Source organism: Phasianus colchicus, chromosome Z (assembly GCF_987193195.1).
Source record: "Phasianus colchicus chromosome Z, bPhaCol1.hap1.1, whole genome shotgun sequence".
NCBI classification, from domain to species: domain Eukaryota; kingdom Metazoa; phylum Chordata; class Aves; order Galliformes; family Phasianidae; genus Phasianus; species Phasianus colchicus.
The window spans coordinates 68,997,516-69,017,293 of NC_143476.1; the positions used below are offsets into that span (position 1 = coordinate 68,997,516).

General features: G+C 35.1%; 1 protein-coding gene across 5 annotated transcripts in view; it reads right to left on the bottom strand.

Moving 5' to 3' along the window:
• The window catches only part of AP3B1 (adaptor related protein complex 3 subunit beta 1), a 158,001-nt gene that overhangs the window by 17,916 nt on the left and 120,307 nt on the right, over positions 1–19,778 (bottom strand). For all 5 annotated transcript variants that reach the window (XR_016462209.1, XM_090132254.1, XM_090132253.1 and 2 more), the window contains exons 23-25: positions 11,605–11,836; positions 10,860–10,944; positions 225–322 (exon numbers count right to left, since the gene is read on the bottom strand). Coding sequence is in view for 4 of the 5 variants with exons in the window: in XM_090132254.1 (XP_089988380.1) it covers positions 225–322; positions 10,860–10,944; positions 11,605–11,836 (415 nt within the window). In the remaining variant the exon portion in view is untranslated. The remainder of the gene's footprint in view (positions 1–224; positions 323–10,859; positions 10,945–11,604; positions 11,837–19,778) is intronic.

The window sequence follows — 19,778 nt, forward strand, 5'->3', positions numbered from 1 at the left end:
TGATATCTGTGTTTTTAAAGGCATACTGAACACCTGTCAAATAGCACTGCATGTCCTTTTAAAGATATTTTTAAATGAAATCATTAGCATCAGACTGAATACTTATAGAGACTAACACAAGAAGCTACACTAGAAGGACTTGCTATACACTTGGAAACTGAAAGCCACACAACCTCCTCTCATCCAAATACATCTACTGAAGCTTCTAAAACAGTATTTCTCACCTTGCTCCTTTTTAAAGTCTTTCTCTGACATAGTGACAGGCAAAAGCAGTTCTCCAACAGGGGGCTGAATGCTAACACTGAAATGATCATCCTTGGTGCTGGGAAAAGAGAAATTACAGAGAATCAATGAAGTGCTTCAAAATAGATTTATACATATCAGCTATGAGATCTATAAACAGTGTAAAAGCTACTAGTTTGATTTCAACGTTGTTAGCCCCCAAAGTCTGCTAATTTCTAACATCAGTAAAGTTGATTCATATTCTCCAGTACAAAGATAGTATTAACACAGAATGCATATTACCATATTTCTGAATTAGTAACTTTCATTCATATTACGGTTAATTTTCAATCTACATAAACTATATACTTGCAAGATTATGCATTTTACAGTTCTTTTAAAGTAAATGTCATTAATGAATCCTGTTGTTAGCAATAGCTGTCCATGAAATAGGACCAATTCTAGCAAAGACTGAAGGTACTATTATGGTTCAAAATGTTAAAATCAAAACAATTGGGAGTGGAAAAAAAATAATTTTGCTTTTGTAACATTCCCCATATTTATATACAAACACAGCAGAATGGCTGACTTAAAAGCACACTGGAAAATGGGAGAGAATTTAAAAAAATTTTACGGCCCTTGGGGCATCCATGAGCCCTGATGCAGCTATGTGTGCTCAAATATCTAGCAAATGTGATTGCAAGGTCACTCTCTAATCTTAGCTCAGTCATGGAAACTGGGAGAAGTGCCTGGGACTGGAGGAAGGCAAATGTCACTCCTATCTGCTTCACCTCAATCCCTGGGAAGGTGATGGAACAACTCATCCTAGAAATCATTTCCAGGCAAATGAAGGAGAAGAAAATAATGAGGAGCAGCCAGTATGGACTCAGCAAGGGGAAGTCATACTTGACCAACCAGATGAGCCTGACTGATGAGGAGAGAACAGTGCATATTGTCTTCCTGGACTTCTTTAAGGCCTTTGAGGCTGCTCCTCTAAGATCCTCATAGAGAAGCTGTTAAAGTGTGGGCTGGATAGGCAGTCCAGTGAAGTGGATCAAAAACTGGCTGAACATCAGGGCTTAGAGAGTAGAGATCAGCGGTAAAAAGTCTAGTTGGAAGCCAATAACAAGTGGGGTGCCCTCGGGATCAATACGGGGACCAGTCCTGTTTAATATCTTCATTAACAATCTGGACTATCATTAGTAATTACTGGAGGTCTTCAAAAGCTACCTGGAAATGGTCCTGGACAATCTGCTCTGGATGTCCCTGCTTTTGCAGAGGCTGGACAAGATGGACTCTCTGCTACCTGTTGTCAAATTGCTCTCCACACCCATTCAATTTTGTAAGTTTCCAACTATTCTGCACTGGGGTTTTCCACGTCCACAGAAACTTCACTATGTTTGACTGACTAAATATAGCTTACAGAATTCAGCTAGCAATTCAGGATCAGCATATTCAGTCAGAATCTTTACTACAGCTTAGAAGCATGAGAAATTTTTGGAAAAGAGCACCTTTTATTTTGCTGTTGTACTAAATGGTCAATATATATTGATTGCTGATATGCCTCAGATACCCTACTTAAATATAATGATACAATCATTAGAATGGAAAATATGTTTGATCGACAGTATTTAAATTAAGTTCTAATATGTTACTGTTTTTTTTCTTTTAAAAATAACTTTGCAACTTTAAAGTTTTGGAATAGAATTGACTGATGGAAGGAACAGCACTAGTGATTAATGCAGAAAACATGTGTTTCTTCATCCTCCTAAAGATGCAAGATAAGCCACTTGAAAACTGGAAAACATTTGATGTTCCTATTACTAAATTTCTAAAACTTAAATACTTACCACAGTTACCCAAATTCACAAGCAAATGTATTGGTACTAACACATTCATTTTCTATCTTTAGATAGGTTATAATTATGCTTATGCATGTAATCTCTATATGGGCTTTTCAAATAAAATTCATCATTTTGTTGACTGATAATTATTATTCAGTAAGTGTACAGTGAAACAATCCCTTGAAATCTCAGTATTATTCCTTTTACAAAGAATCCCTTATTAAACGGTTCTTTAAAAAGTAGCTATGCTAAGAAATATTCACATTTTTACTCCTGTATTTCTTAAATATTATCCACCTCTAAAGTCATTAACACACTAAAAGATCAGGGATAGGTTGATTTGCTGGCAGGATTAAGTGCATTGCAAAAGTAGCTTCTTGATTTTTTTATTTTTTTATTTTTAACTGATCAAGAATTCTAGTGGCTGAAAAGCTGAAGGAAGGTTCTTTCATCAGCACTCCATAATTTTTTACTGTTTATATACATCTATACTGCTTACTGTAGTACTAAAGCTTTTAATGGTACTTTAATTAGTATTATTCATTTCTCCAGCCAATACTATATCTCATATTTAAGCAATATGTGTGTTAAATAAAGTCAGCATAAAGCAAAATAACAACTCTTTGTAACAATGATTTGTGCCCTATATTGTCTGGACATGCCATTTGTACATAAACTTGAATTGTAACTTCTGTAATTAGATTCCTCTGAAATGCTTGTTACAGACTTTTCACACTAAGAGGAAATGCATGAGCATTGTTTGGATTCTGAAAAGTCCACACACTATTCTGCTGCTAAAAGGCAAGCCACTTCCTTTCCCCTAATGATTACAAGTTAATTCATATTAGTTGATAAACAGTGAACAACTCACAGTCTGCAGGCAGAAACTGATTGCTGGTTATTCTTTAAAAACACTTTGTTTTTAATGTCACTTTAGTCAACATCTAGTTTACTTTGCATTACTTTGATTTCAGAATAATTTCATAATTATTCTGAAATTCATTATTTCACAAATTTGTAATTTCACAGTAAATTTACTTTTTAGTCTTTTAATAGTCTCTATCACACACGTCACAAATTAAATACAGAGATTTTATTTATTGATCTGCATCTCTTCTATTATATTTTTATATTAGAGACGCAGTCATATCTCATTTAACGAAAGTAATTTCATAGTTCTATAATTCAGGTTGGGAGAAGCCTCTTGAAATCATCTGGTTCTATCTCCATCTCAGTGCAGGGCCACCTTAGCTCACATTGCTCAGGACCTTGTCCATTTGAGTTCTGAATACTTCCAAATATGGATATTAATTACATCAGATATCTAATGGAAGTAATAATAAAGTTGAGTCATGCAGAACAACAGTGAGCAATGTCCCCAAATATCTAGTTAACAAAATTCCAGCATATTTAACTTATTTATTCATACTTTGGATATTAATTGGTATAAATAATGTTTAGATAAAAACCTGAAGAAATGGCTCAAAGATTGAGCGTGTTAATGTAGAAAAAGTGTGGCAGAGAACTGGATAAAATTGGTTAAAGCTGCACTGAAACATCTCTTAGGTAGTGATGCTCTAATTTTCCTGAGAAATCAATCTGAAGAAGCTTATCAGAAAATAGTTTCTCAAGCCACTAAAACAATGTTTCTAAATTTCAGAACTTCAAGATTGCATTTTCTGATATTAGCTAGTAAAATCTCTAAGATACATCCTTGTTGAAAAACTTATTCTTAAGAAAAAGTCTGTAGAAGAAAGCTCAAAAAGAATCAAACAGACAGGGATGTTTGAGAACAATATCTCACCACTACATAGCAGTGTCTTTTTTGGTTTGAATTGCAAATTTACACAAATAGTCAGGCATCATTATGCTTATTGTTGCCTTAATAACCGATAAACTATAAATACTATATTTTTAAAAGACTTCTTCTTTTAAAAAACTTTCATGATATAATTCAAAGGATCAAATGAATTTATGTTTTGATGTATTCAGTGAAGATGAAGAAATGAAAGGTGATAACACCAGCTCTATGAAAGATGACATTGCAAGACAAATATTAAATCCTATAGACAGTGCACAGTTTTAACTCTCCTTCATATGGATGCAGTGGGAATAGCTAGCCTCTGTCATTTGAAATTGATAACCATTCTCCTTATTCCTCTTCCTATTAAAAAAAAAAAAGATTGGCTACAAAAGGTAAACAGGGAGAAGTTCTCTCTGCCGTAACAAATGACCAGAGAAAAAAGTCCTCCTTAAAATATCCCCTTTAAAAAAATATAAAATCTTTAAAACTAATATAAATAAGCACTCTTCAGATGGCAGTCTTAACTTTTAAAGCTTATTATTTTAGCAAGAAGCTGGGCAATAGTCTTCTTGCTACTTGCATGCTTCTCTTTCTTTTTAAACCCAGCAAAGCAGAGTGGTATATGCTTGACTGAGAACACATCTATGGAAAAACAGCTCATTATTTTTGTCTTATTTTCAAAAGATCTTCACAAATGATTAAAAAAAAAGAATGGAAGAGGTAGAACATCACACTAAATTCCTGAAAAAAAAAAAAAAAAAAAAAAAAAGTATGGGAGACTTTGCTCATTCACTCTTGCTGAAGGAATAAAAGACATTCCACTTTTACATGAAAAAAATACTTGAGAAATAGAAAAAATCAGAGTACGTGTTCATGTCCAGCCTTGCTTTCTCTAGGTCAGTTATCTATCTAGATATATGTGCTTTCTGGAACTGGGCCAACTGACTACTTTAGAGTAATGAAGTAAAGAGAAGAGTGCAGGATTGCTTTTCTTAATATCTAACATCTGTAAACAACTTAGTGATCTGCTGACAAAGCATTAGGTAAGGAAACTGCAAGAAACAAGTAAAAATGCAATTGACTGATGTGAAGTCAGTCCTGTTTCTCTAACATTAACTTTTAATACATTCCATAACATATTCTACTACATAATTCTAATCATGATTTTGCGTATGCATGTAATTTGAATGCATTTTTACACTCAAATGAAATACTGACTGCTACCCAACCAATCCTCCTCATTTATTCTATTTTGCAGGTAGAAATTCTTCTTGAAGTGTGTACAGTAAGGTTAAACTCACAGAGAACAGATTAATAAGGCTTCCAAATTTATGGATTTCACTTCATTTAGTATACTGCTAGATTCTTCCTGCTATACCAACCCCTTCTACAATAGTCTGCAAAATACTCCTTCTACAGTCTGGAGTAGATAAGGAGAACAGACAGTTCCTTTCTCTTGTAATAGCATTGCAATAGGAGAAGAGTTTGTACAGAGTCTTAGCTCTTCTAGCAATATTTGTCCTGCGTTAGTTGACTGGTCCATACCTATAAAAATCTCTGCCAGATCACATTATTTTCCCATGGTCTCATTATTCAGTGTAAGAATGAAAGGCACAAAAGTTGTTGCTTTTGTGCCACTTCTCTTTCTTGGGAGCCCTGATTGTATTCTTCACGCTTAAGTCTTGAGAAAAGCAGGTTTAGATGAAGAGATGCAGGGCACGGACATTTTCCCTACAAAGTATTGTTTCAAAGAGAACAATATCCTGCATAAAAGAGAATAACATCCTCCATGCTTTTCAAAATATCAGGGAAGAAGAAAACAGGTTCTCTGTAAATTAATCTTATATCCAAAGCTGTGGTTCTTCTGTAGCTTTAGGAAGTGCTAAGAGAGCAAGAAGTGGGAATGAAAAACAAAGGGAAGAGGAGGTAAGGACAAGTTTCCTGCCCTTTTTTTCAGCTTTTCAAAGTTGTAAGTAGGACACCTCCCTTTCCCACTGAATCACTCACTAAACACCCAAAACATGTCAGAGATTTGTGTACTGGCTTTTGCAAACACAGCCAGGAATTGGAAATTCTAAATATATGCACACAAAACAGCATAAGAACATGTACGTGCTATAACTTCCTGCCTTTGTAACCTTCCTTGCCTTCCTTCTCTAGGGCTTCAAATGTCTTCACTGCAAGGATTCAAGGCCAAATTCTGACATGGCTAAGCTCCTAAAACTTTGTGACATATCAGATAGTAAAAATAAAATAAAAGAGTGATAAGATTTTTTAAGACGATGATTACCAGTAGATCAGTGATTCAGGAGAAAACACACTAAGGTAGTAATACTGATAATGGAAAAAAAATATAATCCACTGTCAGTTAATTGTACTACAGTTAGTCTGCAAGACCAAAGGCCCGTTATTTCCTCTGTTTGCTGATGATCACTTAGCAAAGATAGAGGTCTCTTACTGGGGTGGTGGGTGTGCTAACACTTACCAAGTATCTACGATTCAACAAACAACCTGACTACGTTGTTTAGTCAAGAAATTATTTTATTCTTTAAAGCCGTGTCTATTCTGCTTAAAGAATCTGCGGGAAGTTCCAAAACGAACTGCTTTTGGATCTGTAGGATCCAAAAAGGAGCAATAACAATAAGAACAGGAATTTAACTTTCCAGTCAAGGGAAGCATTATTGTGGAATAATAATGGAACTGAAACATAGTTCCTCTGCAAGGAGAAGGCACATAAAAAATGGCAATGAAGAGACTTTTGCCTTATGAGTACATAAAATGAGCACCCCAATGCATATTCTAAATAAATGGATTAGGAACAGTTTTCAAGTCATGACATTTCACCTCTTTTTAATTACATGTGTGATCTTGATAAACTTTAGTTCATAAGAATATATAATTTACTGAGTCTTTCTGAGCTCAGCCCTTTCAGCCTCTCTGTAAATACAATTTCACCTTCATTGAAATGTCCTTAATTTGTACAACAAATTCAGAAAGAGATCTAAATATTTTATTACACGTTATTTTTCTTCATATAGTTTGTACTTATTGAACCAGCTATTACAGCAGAACATCCCCAAGCAGAAAGGTAGCATTTGCTATGCAAAACACACAGTCCGTGATTGGCATCTAAGACCAATTGATCTAGCCATTACCACTATCTCCCTACCCCCACAAGCATTACTACAAAGCTATTGATTTAAACACTGTCGATCGGTTTCCATTTTCTGATTTTGGGCAGGCCAATTAAGAAAGTGAGTAATTGTGATTACACTGCTTCAGGATCAATTACATTTGATGCAAGACAAAGTGCTCCCTTTAGAACAACGTAAAGAAAATTATTATGATCAAGTAAACTATTACTGAATATGCCTCTAACAAAAATGCAAAATAACTGACAATGTTTTCATAAAAATACATTATCAGGAAATATAAGAATATTGACACCTGTGTATGCACAATATTTGGACTACGTTTTAACAAACTTTTTCAACTTATTCTTCCTTTTAGATATAACATTTTAAAGTAGTATAAAAGAAGGTTACAGTTGAGCTCTGATACAGGCCACAAAATGACAGAATGCACAATATCTCCTAAGAAAACTGACATCAGTAGTATATTTTTAACAGTAAAACAGCAAATTTAATTCAACAAATATTTTAACGATTTCTACACTATTTACTGAGAACTAGTCTCAAAGAGACAGGGCCCTATCAATTAGCAGAGGAACAAAGTAAGCAATTCCTATTCTTAATTTAATTTTAAACTTAGCTTGAGCTTTGTCATTGGACTCACATTGTCCAAATCATTAAAATGAATACACCACTGAGGTCTCAGGCAAATCTATTTACAGTGATGTTACTCATAGTCTGGTTGGTGTTCAGGATTATTGATCGGTCTTGTTTGTCTAATAGGAAAATAATAAACAATTACTAGGCAATGTTGGAGAAAGTAATCAGTTTTTATACATCACTAATACTGCAGACCTCCCAAAACATAAAGGTGATGATCTGCATAAAATCAATTTTTTATGCTACATTGCTTATCCTCCTCATTTCTAAGATTCTCAGCAATAAATTGTATAATTTTGAAAACAAATCATTAGTATACTAAAAATATAAATTTGAAAGAAAAATGTCAGTCCTTTTTTAAAAGAGCATTCCTGCTTGATACACTGAGCATATTTTATTCACAATAAAAACAGAATATATTTATTCATTTTGAAGCAATAATGAAATTGTATTGCCTAGAAAGGAACTTCCCTTCACAAACAAGTCCTGCATCAAGCAACAGTCCAAACCCGTTCCCAAATTGTGGCAAACAGCACAAATTATAATAACGTGATGTGCATAAACTACATGCTACAGTTTACTTGCTAAAGACACTACTATCTATTAAAATGAATATGTGTGCAGAAGAAGGTTCAAGGAGGCAAAATATACATTTTCAACAGTAAAATATCCCTTCCCCTGAAACAGGAAATTTAGCTTATTTTGAAGTCACTTGAGTACATTTACATTAAAAAGCTTTTACTCCTACCTTTTATAATCTCTGATTTGTGCAAGCTGTGCTTAATAGCAGCACATTAAAATTCCTATATTATTGAAGAAAGGGGTCCAGAAATTTCTGAAAGAATGAGAGTTATCCCTAATTTAGAATGCTGCAGTGTGAATGCCTATTCAATATCCCTTTTGCTACTGGGTATAGAAAGTAGTAGTTCTTGCAAAAGTATGTCAAAAAATATTATTTTCAAATATGTGGGGGGAAAAAAAGATTCAGAGATTCACATAGTGCCTTTGCCTCGTTTCAAAGACAATGTAAGCTAGCACATGCCTGAATTGCTTTTAAAAGGAGGAGCCACAACTATTCGTTCCTAATGTTTAGATACTGCTAGTCCTTTTCTCTGGTTTCAAATGATGGCTTTGTAACAAAGATCTCACTGGTTGAAAAATTTTTCTGCTAGTCTAGAATGCAATGGAACTCTTCAAAATATGGATCCTGAATGTAACGATAATGACCATAATAAACATAAATCAAGCATATAAGACAAAATCTAATTGGCTAGGCAGCTACTTGCTTTCATTCTCTCCAGTCAGCAAATTTTGGGGCTAGTTTCACACAGTCCTGTTACAGAAGTCACAAATAGACATAAAGCCACATGGCAAAATTGCTCGCACTATGCACTTTTTTGATTTGCAAATTCTTAGAAAGAGAATATATTTACTGGCAATATTGACTGGAATAATATTTGACTAGCAAATGTGACGCCCATCTTCAAAAAGGGATGGAAAGATGATCTTGGTAGCTATAGACTTAGTCTCACTTCAGTGCCTGGGAAGGTTATGGAACAGGTAATCTCAGGAGCCATCATGGACCAATTGAAGGTCAACCAGGGGAACAGGCCCAGTCATCATGGGTTTATGAATGGTAGGTCCTGTCTGACAAATCTGATTTTATTCTATGACAAGGTGACCCGCTTAGTGGACGAAGATAAGGGTGTCAGTGTGGTCTACCTGGACTTCAGTAAGTTCTTTGATACTGTCCCCCACTACATTCTCGTGGAGAAGCTGGCTGCCCACAGTTTGCATGGGTGTACGCTCTGCTGGATGAAACACTGGCTGGATGGCCGGGCCCAAATTGTTAAATGGAGTTAAGTCCAGTTGGTGGCCAGTCATGAGTGGTGTCCCCAAGGGCTTGGTACTGGGGCTGCTTCTATCTAATATGATCTTGATAAGGGGATTGAGTGCACCCTCAGTAAGTTCACAGATGACACCAAGCTGGGAGGGAGTGTTGATCTGCCAAAGGGAAGAAAGGCACTACAGAGGGACCCAGATAGACTGCATCAATAGGCCAAGATAAACTGTATGAGTTTCAATATGGCCAAGTGTCAGGTCCTGGATTTTGGTCACAACAACTCCAGGCAACATTAAAGGCTTGGGGAAGAGTGGCTGGAAAGCTGCCTCACCTCAAGTACTGCATTCAGTTTTGGGCACCTCAGTACAGAAAGGACACTGAGGTGCTGGAGCAAGTCCAAAGAAGGACAACAAGGCTTGGGAAGGACTTGGAGAATGTGCCTTATGAGGAGAGACTGAAGGTGCTGTTTAGTCTAGGGAAGAGGAGGCTGAGGGGAGACCTTATTGCTCTCTTCCAGTATCTGAAAGGTAATTGCTGCAAGAGCAGGGTTGGTCTCTTCTCACTGGTGACAGGTGACGGGAAATGGCCTCAAGTTGTGCCAGGGTAAGTTTAGGTTGGATATCAGGAAACACTTCTTTACAGAAAGGGTTGTTAAGCACTGGAATAGGCTCCCAGGGAAGTGGTTGAGTCACCATCCCTGGATGTGTTTAAAAACTGTTTGGATGTGGTGCTCAGGGACACGATTTAGTGGAGGGTTGTTAGGGTAGTATGGTTAGGTTGTGGTTGGGCTCTATCTTCAAGGTCTTTTCCAACCTGAGCAATTCTAAATCCTATGATTCTATATATACAACATTCCAGCAAACTAGTACTAGTCAGACCTGACTACTCCCTTCAAGGTGGTGTTATTAAAAGAAGAAATAAAAACAAAATTTGAGAAAATATGTAATTCTAACTTGGAAAAGTAGTTTATGCTTCTACCTGGTATTATTTACACCAAAAGAAAACAAGGACCTCTCAAACACGACCTATCAAAGAATTCTTGCACTTATATCCATTTTTTCAAGCCTAGATTTGAGATCGAATCTGCATGATTAAAAGCAAGTGCTAAAGGAAAAAAGAAAGATCAAAGAAAACTCGTAATTCTTGTAAAATGGAACAGCAATTATATCTTATTTTTCTAAAAACATTTTTGGTATCCAGCATGTTGACAATTGCTGTTCAATTATTTAAATATTTATTAAATAGTACAATTGACACTGCAGAATAAACTTATGTTACACTTAGGGCAAAAAAATAAGCACCACATGCTATTACTTTTATAGGAGATTTTCATTCCCACTTCCATGAGAACTTACCATAACTGGAAACTGGCAGTCTGAGTAGAATCACAGAAGTCGATACCCATTGAAACAGTCACAGATCTCTCAGGGTCAAGGCATTCTACACAGAAAAACATTTTGAACAGCTAAAGTAAGCATGCAGAACACTATAATGCACATGTAACCTGCAACAATTTCACATAATTAGAAAACCTGTATTAATAAAATATTTTCCAAATGTTGGATGCACAAATGAGATAATAAGAACGGGGCATATATGTACTATGTCATGGGTGAAGTGACAAAGAATACAATAAATTTATGTTTTAATGGGAAAAGCAACATTTTGGAAGAAATTGTAGATGATATATAACTTAATTTCTGCAAAAGAAACAGCTTCATAGGACATCTACTACCATGAAGTCACTACTGGGGAAACAAGTACTCTAAAGAGTAGGACTATGTTGTGGAACTCAATAAACCTGAAATGGATAGTGTGTTCATCCCTGAATTTTTCATGTCCTTTCCACATAACAGAAGTGAATTCTATTGACTGTTCAGTGACATTTTGATTATTTGATATGATTAGTACCATTACCATTTTCTACTTTCAGATCTTTTGTGACAAGCATCAGTGCAGTCTGGAGGATGAATGGATTGAGAGAGACATGAATAAGGACTTGTGTGTATATGCAACAATATGCCTGACTAAGCAAAACCACCACTTTCTATATTTGAAATTGGCAAAACAATATGATTTTAAAAGATAGAATACAATTACCTATTGGATTAAACTCATGCATCCTCATGCCTGGGGGTAACTTCTTCTCCCCTATATGAATATTATCTATCTTCTGATCAGTTGTATTTGTTAATGTCACTTGCACAGATACCATACGATCGCCAAAAATGCATGGCTGTCTTGAGAACTGATAATGAGCTGATAATCCTTTTCCAGTCATCCGATGAAGCATTTCATGCGTTTTTGTTGGCACAAATACTTGGGTAGTGACCTGTTAAGTACAAAACAACAGTTGGTGAACATTTCAAGAGAAGAACAGATAAAATTACAGTTAAATGCTACACTTCTCACATAGCTAGAATGCCTGCTTTCTAATCATAATTTTGGCAAACCAGACACATGAAGGGATTTACCTATTATTGCATTTCAATAGATTTGACTATCTTTAAAAGAGTCTAAAAATAACATTCATGGTGCTGAGAAATAGCAGCATTTTGTTGTACTTGCTCAATTTTTCTTCTGTATATCTTTTCAATATTTCAGCTTTTATCTATTAAATCATTGATTTTTTAAGTTACAGATAAAATAATGTTTCTCTATTCTAAGCATCAAAACTCAAGACTGGCCCCAAATCTACCACAGGCCACAAAACTATAGATTCTCCTGTTGTTAAAACCCCAAAACTTTCATCTAACAACTACACAAGTCAGATACTAAGTATACAGGTGTACAGAGCAGAGCAATGTTGTCACTTTTTTAATCATCCTCTTGCCACAGGCAATAAGAGAAATCTTAAGGACATTTGGGTTCTTTCTATCCTGAAGTAGCAGTGTGAAAGACATTTAGTGGACAAGAAAACCACAAGAGATACTGCTGCTCTGGAGATCCATAATCATGAATTCAAGAGTGCAAAAGGAAGGAATATGCACAAAGCCGCAGGAAAGTGATATGTTCTTCATACAAACTTACTTGCCTTAAGTTAAGAAATTTTATGGAAAGTAAAGCTATACAAACAGCACATTGAGGTAGAAAAGGTCAAATGCTCAACACATAAATCCTGTTTGAGCAATTCGCTGTAAGCTACTGAATTTTGGGTGTTAATTTCTATGATGAGTGTCCATTTTTTGCCTTACATTTATAGCCTTGACCGTATAACTAAGTGAAAGAGACGGCTACAAATAAAATGATGTTTCAAGATGCTAAGTAGTTATAAAAGGAAAATTGGCTTTTGTCTTGCCTTGCCTACAAAACTCTTACAGGGTGCTACGTTTTCCTTACTGCCACATTTAACACTGAGGTGCTGATCTGAAGACTTTTTGCATGCTTCCAGTAATACGAGAAGCTGGTAAGAACTGTGATTTACACCTACAAGAGAAATGGGGCAAAAAATACACATCGCTAGAGAATCCTTTTGAAAACCTTTAGAAGTTAGTGAGCGCACACAAACTTGACCATACTGTCTGAGCACCAACTTCTAAACTGGAAAGCAAGGCTATAATAGATTTCATCTTAGATCAGTATCTGTAATGATTGACCACTAAATGTTTAGAAGCATGGTCTCTGCACTGATGAAAGCTAAAGAAAGCCACACAAGGAAGTCAGTGATTGTGTATTCAGCAGTGGCTTTAGAAGGTGCATTATTTAGATGTATTACACTGAATGACAAATAATTAATGAAGTAAAAGGCAAAAAGGTTTTCCATTCACGTAAAGCCCAACCACTACATGACTATGATTAATATTAATCACTTAGTGATGTGACTGAGAAAAAAACATCTACAAAATGTCCATATCTGATTTAACTTTCCAATTTCTGATCCCTTTTCTATTACATAAAAAAACCTCTGGTATGAGTTTTCTTATATACAATTAACGGTCTTCCAGTAACCTCTAGTGTAAAGGTTAAAAGACAGTTTCAGGATCCATCAAGTTGAAGATACTCCACAACCCTAGTGTTGACTCTGTTAATAAGTTATCAAGTTATTAATAAATTTTAAGTAAATTGTCTCCATTCAGATGAAATGTGACGTGCTCAGGGACAAATTGTTTAGTTTTCCTTTGTCAGCAAAAGAAAATTAATTAATAAAACTTAAGTTTCAAAAAGATGAATTGAGATTTTATTTGAAGTTAAGCTCAGCCCTTGACTTTAAACATTTAAATCAGATTGAATTGGACACACACAAAGTTATTTCATAAAACTGTTCAGCCATTTTTCATTAACAAGCTTAAGAAATATGCTTTATTCATGTTAAAACAAGTATTTTGAAGTGTCCTACTTCTCTCTACTTACATATAGCTTTTGAAATATTACTTAGTAATAGGAATGAAAGCGTAAGAAGATAATAGCCAGAAGTCCAACATGTAGATATATATTCATATAGATTGAGTAAAACTCCGTCAACAAATTCAAATTGTGACACAGAACTCAAGTTTCATCAAAACCTGACTGTGATTTTCACTCAGAGGATTTAATCTCAGCCTCTTACAGCACTGCTTCTCATACTTCATTCATAGTTTCACCCATTTGAGGAAATTCTCTTTTATTTTCAGTATCATACCATACAAACTGGAAGACGTGCAGAAGACAGCCAGAGTAATAACCCATAGGACATTAATTTCCAGTTGTATTTAATATATGTCAGTACTGGCAATAAATAAAATATGTCTTTTGAACAAAGGAATTTATTTCTGAAAAACTATTATTCTTTAGGCATTTTCTTGCTAGTGATGATTCTGAGATGACAAAGGCTGATGTTACTGTATGGCAGTTTACTGAACAGCTGTATCAGTCTGGTAAGCAGATTTTTTTGTTTGTTTTATTTTATAATTTCCAATGCACACAATTGCAATACTTTCAGGAACCTATATGACATGATACCTGCAATCATTCTGGGGTTAAACTAACCCCCAAAGAGTTAATAAAACAAGAAGCATCTAGTAACCATGAGATAATCCTCTACAAATCTTTCACAGCATATGTTTAAATAATAGAAGTCATTTGTGTACCTTTGGATGGTTTATGAAAATAACCAATCAATTCTGCAGACACAACATTATTTCTAAAGGAAATCTATGTGACTCATGATGCCTGCAGATACACAGAGACAAACCACACATATTTTATCAGTTTATTACAGTAAGCAAATAAGCGTGGAATGAGAGTGCACATAACTGTCTACTTAACGCTTACTGAAACATTTATAAGAGCTGTTATCTCCCTAATAACAGACAGACAGTGTGCAATTTTAGAGAGGAGAAAAGCTTCATATTTTTTAACACTTCACTAAAAAGTAACTGAAGAGTGTAAAATGAAAAATACTCTGTGCAGTTAGCTGGTAATGGACCATATTATCAACTCAAGTTAGATTTATAGGATACAAACTAGTCACTAATAGTTATTTTATGACATAGCGTGTCTGCTTTTTTTGGGTGAAGATTATTAAGATTAAACTTGCAAAACTTTTTTTTTTTTTTTTTCTTTTAAAATATACAGCTGTAGGGACTTCACAGTGATATCATATGGTAAAAATTATTGGTATGAACCAGACTGCCCCCCATGGTAACTGCAGATACTCAAAAATAATCCATAAAGATCATAAAGATCATTGCCAGTTACAAGCCAGCAAACCCTCAGCACAGGAACATGCTTTTTTTTTTTTTTTGCCAGTTCAATAAGTCCTTAATAATTATGCTCAAGTTACTACAAAAACTATTATTGTTTAAAGCAAAAAGCACTACAGGGTTTATTAAACCTATTACGTAAAATAGAGCTAGACAGACTTTCCTGTATGATGCATTTGTTCCTTACTTGAATAATGCTTTAATAATAAACATGAATTAAATTTTGAACCTGATTCCAAAATTTATTGATGTTTGGATAAAACATATATCATTTGGGAAAAATATTTTTTTTCTAGAAATTACAGTAATTATGTTCTATTTCTCTAAACTGCATTCCATTAAGACAGTAGACTGAATCAACTAATCTAAGCAGTCGCTCTTGCTGCCCTCCTATTGGCAATATCCACGATATAATCCAAGAATGACACACTGAGGTGTGAGAGCTGTATCCTCTCGTACACTCAATAAAGGGCTATGCTCCAGTAACTTCCAGAGAGCTAAAAGAAGAACAGTTATCTCACAACCCAGCCACATTTACATGATCTTTCAAATCAGAGGAATTGCTTAAACACAGGTTTACAGTACAAGAAGAAAGATGTAAATCCAGGTGAGCAAAGGAAAGATAACTACTGGCAGTATATGTCAGCATATTTACAATCTTTTGCTCCATTACCAGTTACATATTACTCACGGTCACATGGCAATGTCTGCCCTATACAGCTCTAACAAAGATAATAATTCTTAAAAAAAATGCAAGAAAAAAAAAAAAAAGCAAGAAATTCCCCTGCATTATTTCACGAGGCCATAGGAAACCCCCAAAACAAAGCATACTTAAGTCGTGTTAATATGGCTTGCCAAGCAGCATCCTCATAAAGCAAAGGGCAGGCAGAACAAACAAAAATGCAATCAAGCTCGTATTTTCTATAGTCTAGAGAAGTAACAGGATACTATGATTCCCCTTGGGTTAGTTTATATAGACCAGTAGGTTTTTGAGGACTTCATATCAAATTCATATCAAATCATATCTAAGTAAATACTTTGAATAACTATCCCCAGAAGAGTCATTCATCTGCTGTATATCTACTAAACACATTCTAAAGTCACATAGGCTATGAAGACCTTCAATTTCTAACACATTCTAACCCCCTTCTTTTTTGCACTGTCACCAACTCTTAAGCTCTACACTTCCCTAAATTTTTAACAGCAGTGAGGCTAACTGAAAATCCGCATATTAATGCTCACATTTTTTAACCAGTATTAGCCAACAATTTCAGACAATTTGAAGGTGAGTTCCAAAAATTCTTACTCAATTCCAACATTGTTTGAGTAATATTGTCTATATGGTCTATAAAAACTTGCAAGGAAATCAAAATTCAAAAATGTCTAAGTGACTCCCTCTAATCTTCTTTTACTCAGAGATCAATCTCAAACAGAAGGTTTTTATCGTAAATCTCATAGTCTGCTTCTGTAAGGCTGCCAAAATTCACCCTTTCTTCTGTTGCATTTTTTTTTTTAGCTCCAATATTTATGCGGTCTTAACCACATAAAAGTGGTAAGTTCAATTTGTGAATCTTCTGTAATATTAAATAGTCTCATTTTTCTTATAATTTTATGTCCCTTAGATTTTTCATTGGTTCCCTTAAAACATAAAAAACTACACAGATTTCCAGTAAGTCTACATGAAGAAGTATTGTTCTTAGACTTTATTGAATTAACTCATAATATTAAGGAACTAGAATTAGGGTTTAACCACAAACAGCAGAAAATTCATTCATTCCATATCAGATTCATCAAGACCTTTAAAACTGAGACTGTATTTAGACTGCAATTTATGTGTAACTGAGAGCCAGTGAAATAGGTTTAATTTTGCATGTACGATACAACTTAAAGCATTTAACTAAACCAACACATTGTTTCGTTACAGATTTGCCGTCTGCTGGGCATAACTTAGCACATGAGTAATCCAATTATAACCATGGACACACAGAATGGTTTGGCTTGGAAGGGACCATAAAGACCATCCAGTTCCGACTCCCAGCCATAGGCAGGGCAACCCCCACCAGCTCAGGCTGCCCAGGGCCCCATCCAACCTGTCCTTAGGTGCCCCCAGGGATTGGGCATCCACAGCTTCTCTGGGCAGCCTGTGCCAGCACCTCACCACTCTCTGAGAAAAGTATTTCGTTTTAACATTTCTTTAAGTTAATATCTCTTTTAGGATAAAACCAATCCCCCTTGTCCTGTCACAGTCAGACCATGTAAAAGTCAGTCTCCCTCCTGTTCATAAACTTCCCTCGTGTACTGGAAGGGCACAATGAAGTCTTATCTGATCATTCTTCATGTTGAACAAGTGCAGCATGTCAGTGAAATCTTTTTAAAACCCTCATAAAAATGAATTTCAGTAGCAACAAAATGGGAATAATCTCACAGTCAAATCAGGAGTAACATACAAACATCAAGGAAAGGACCAAACTTTGTGTCCACAAGCTGTAGTGTAAATTCAAAAAGGCACATTCTTCTGCATAGAAGAGGCACTGCAGTAATCTAAACTTGACAACAGCAATTATGTGCGTCAAGGAAAAGGCATTCTTCCAGTATACAAACAAATAATTTTCTTCAGTATAGTTATCTGACCCTTCTGCTGACCAGCTACCTAAGTGGCAGCCTTACCTTTCATTCTAATCATGAATTTGAAATAGTGGATACTACAGATTAATATACATTTCTGCACTGAGTCTAAATAACTTCTAAATACTTTTTATGAATGGCCTCTAATTTAGTATTTTGAGTTTAGCAAACAGTCAGTATTCTTCAGCAAAATATTCTTTAGCACCAGTATGTGAAAACAAGCAGTTACAAGTTATCATCTTACAGTAATATATAGTTTATATATAGATTAGATAAATTATAGAGTTATTATACACACGTGCGTATGTTAGGGTTAGGGTTTATGTATGTGTACATCCATAAAAGGATTACAATTCCTACATACTGACCTCTTCCATCAGAAGCATCTAGTTCAAACTTCTTCCCAGAAACAGACCTCTTGTGTCAGGTGATAAGTGTATCGTGTTAAGTTGAAACTCTTACTACCCACTACCACTTACAAGGCAAAAATCAGCCTGTAAGATACCGTATTTCAAATCTAGCATAGGTATTTACAAATGCTGAAATATAAATTCCACCTTTGCTGGTTTTATATGAATATATTCTAGTTTTGGACACTATATGCTTGTTGAAGCATGCAGAATGTTGTTTAGGCTTCTATCAGGGTGATTTTAATGCACAGTAACCCAGCTGAGAGATAAAATTCCCAAATCAGCACTGAAGTTAGCGCACATGACATCTGTTATCATTTCCTCAGTGCTGGTGCAGAATCTCTGCACGTGCTTGAATGCACCTCTAGTACATGATGCTGATGTACAAATATTCCCTTTGTATTTCATTTTACATATTTTAACTGGAAAAAAATCTATATAATGTAGTTTATGAACTTACAGTTGTCTTGAGAATGTTGCTGAAATACAGCGTTTCCAAGTTTTTTTTTTTTTACCTTAAGCTTCATTTTTTGTCCTTAAAAATTTTAAATTTTAAAAAATCATTTGCTACAGTTTGTAGTTTGTCTAAAGTAACAGAGATTTATTTATAGTAAGTCACCTCTTGTTTTGTTATTTAAATTCAAAAGTACACATTTCAGTGGGACTCAGAAACAAAATTCATGGCATCAGCTCAATGAATTTAAGAACATGGCTTTAATTATTAGCTGTGTCTGTGCAAGGTCCCTCAGCTGATTATGAAAGCCAAACTAGGCAGGCAGGCAATTTTTACTAAAGTACTTCCAAAATTACCTTGGTTCTAATAGGAAGCATTTCTGTTATTGTCACCTGCATCCTCCAAAGATTGCTTGTTGTCTCAAACAAACATAGCAGCAGGAAGACTGTGACAATGAGCATTTACTAAAACTACTTCAGCTTTAAAGCAACTTTTAACACACATTTAACAATAGCTGAAAGCTATGATTTACATAGTCAGAATATATTTTAATCCTGCTGCTGTTACAAAGTTCCATCAGTGAGAACAGTAGTGATCTCTGCTTTCATTAAAACTTTCCAAGTTAATGTGGTAGTAAAAAATTAAATACAAACCTTCTTTTACAGTACTGAATTCCTGAGCTCCACTGTTCAACTGAAAAACCCATTTTACACCTCTTACAAATGTAACTTTCAATAATCCAGCTGCACCCTTTAAATCAAGAACACAGACGTGAGAGACTAGAAACAGCAACTGACACTGCATGAAGCCATATAAAGAAAAATTTCTGAAGCCAGGTGAACAAAGATTTAAACTGCACATTTTTATCATTTGCACACCTAGTAACGCTATTTCAGGAAGATTTTAGAACTGCCCTTCTTTTAGTCTTAAAATACTAAGATACCACAAACCATGAAGTTATTAGGAGAAGAGCATGCCAAAATAAGGCATGTCTGTCACCAAAGTGAATTTTTTAAAAACTTATCTCTGATGTTATGCTATTAAATCACAGCATTATTCAGTAGCCTTTTAAAGAGTCATCTGTCCCTCCAGTGAGTGTTCCCT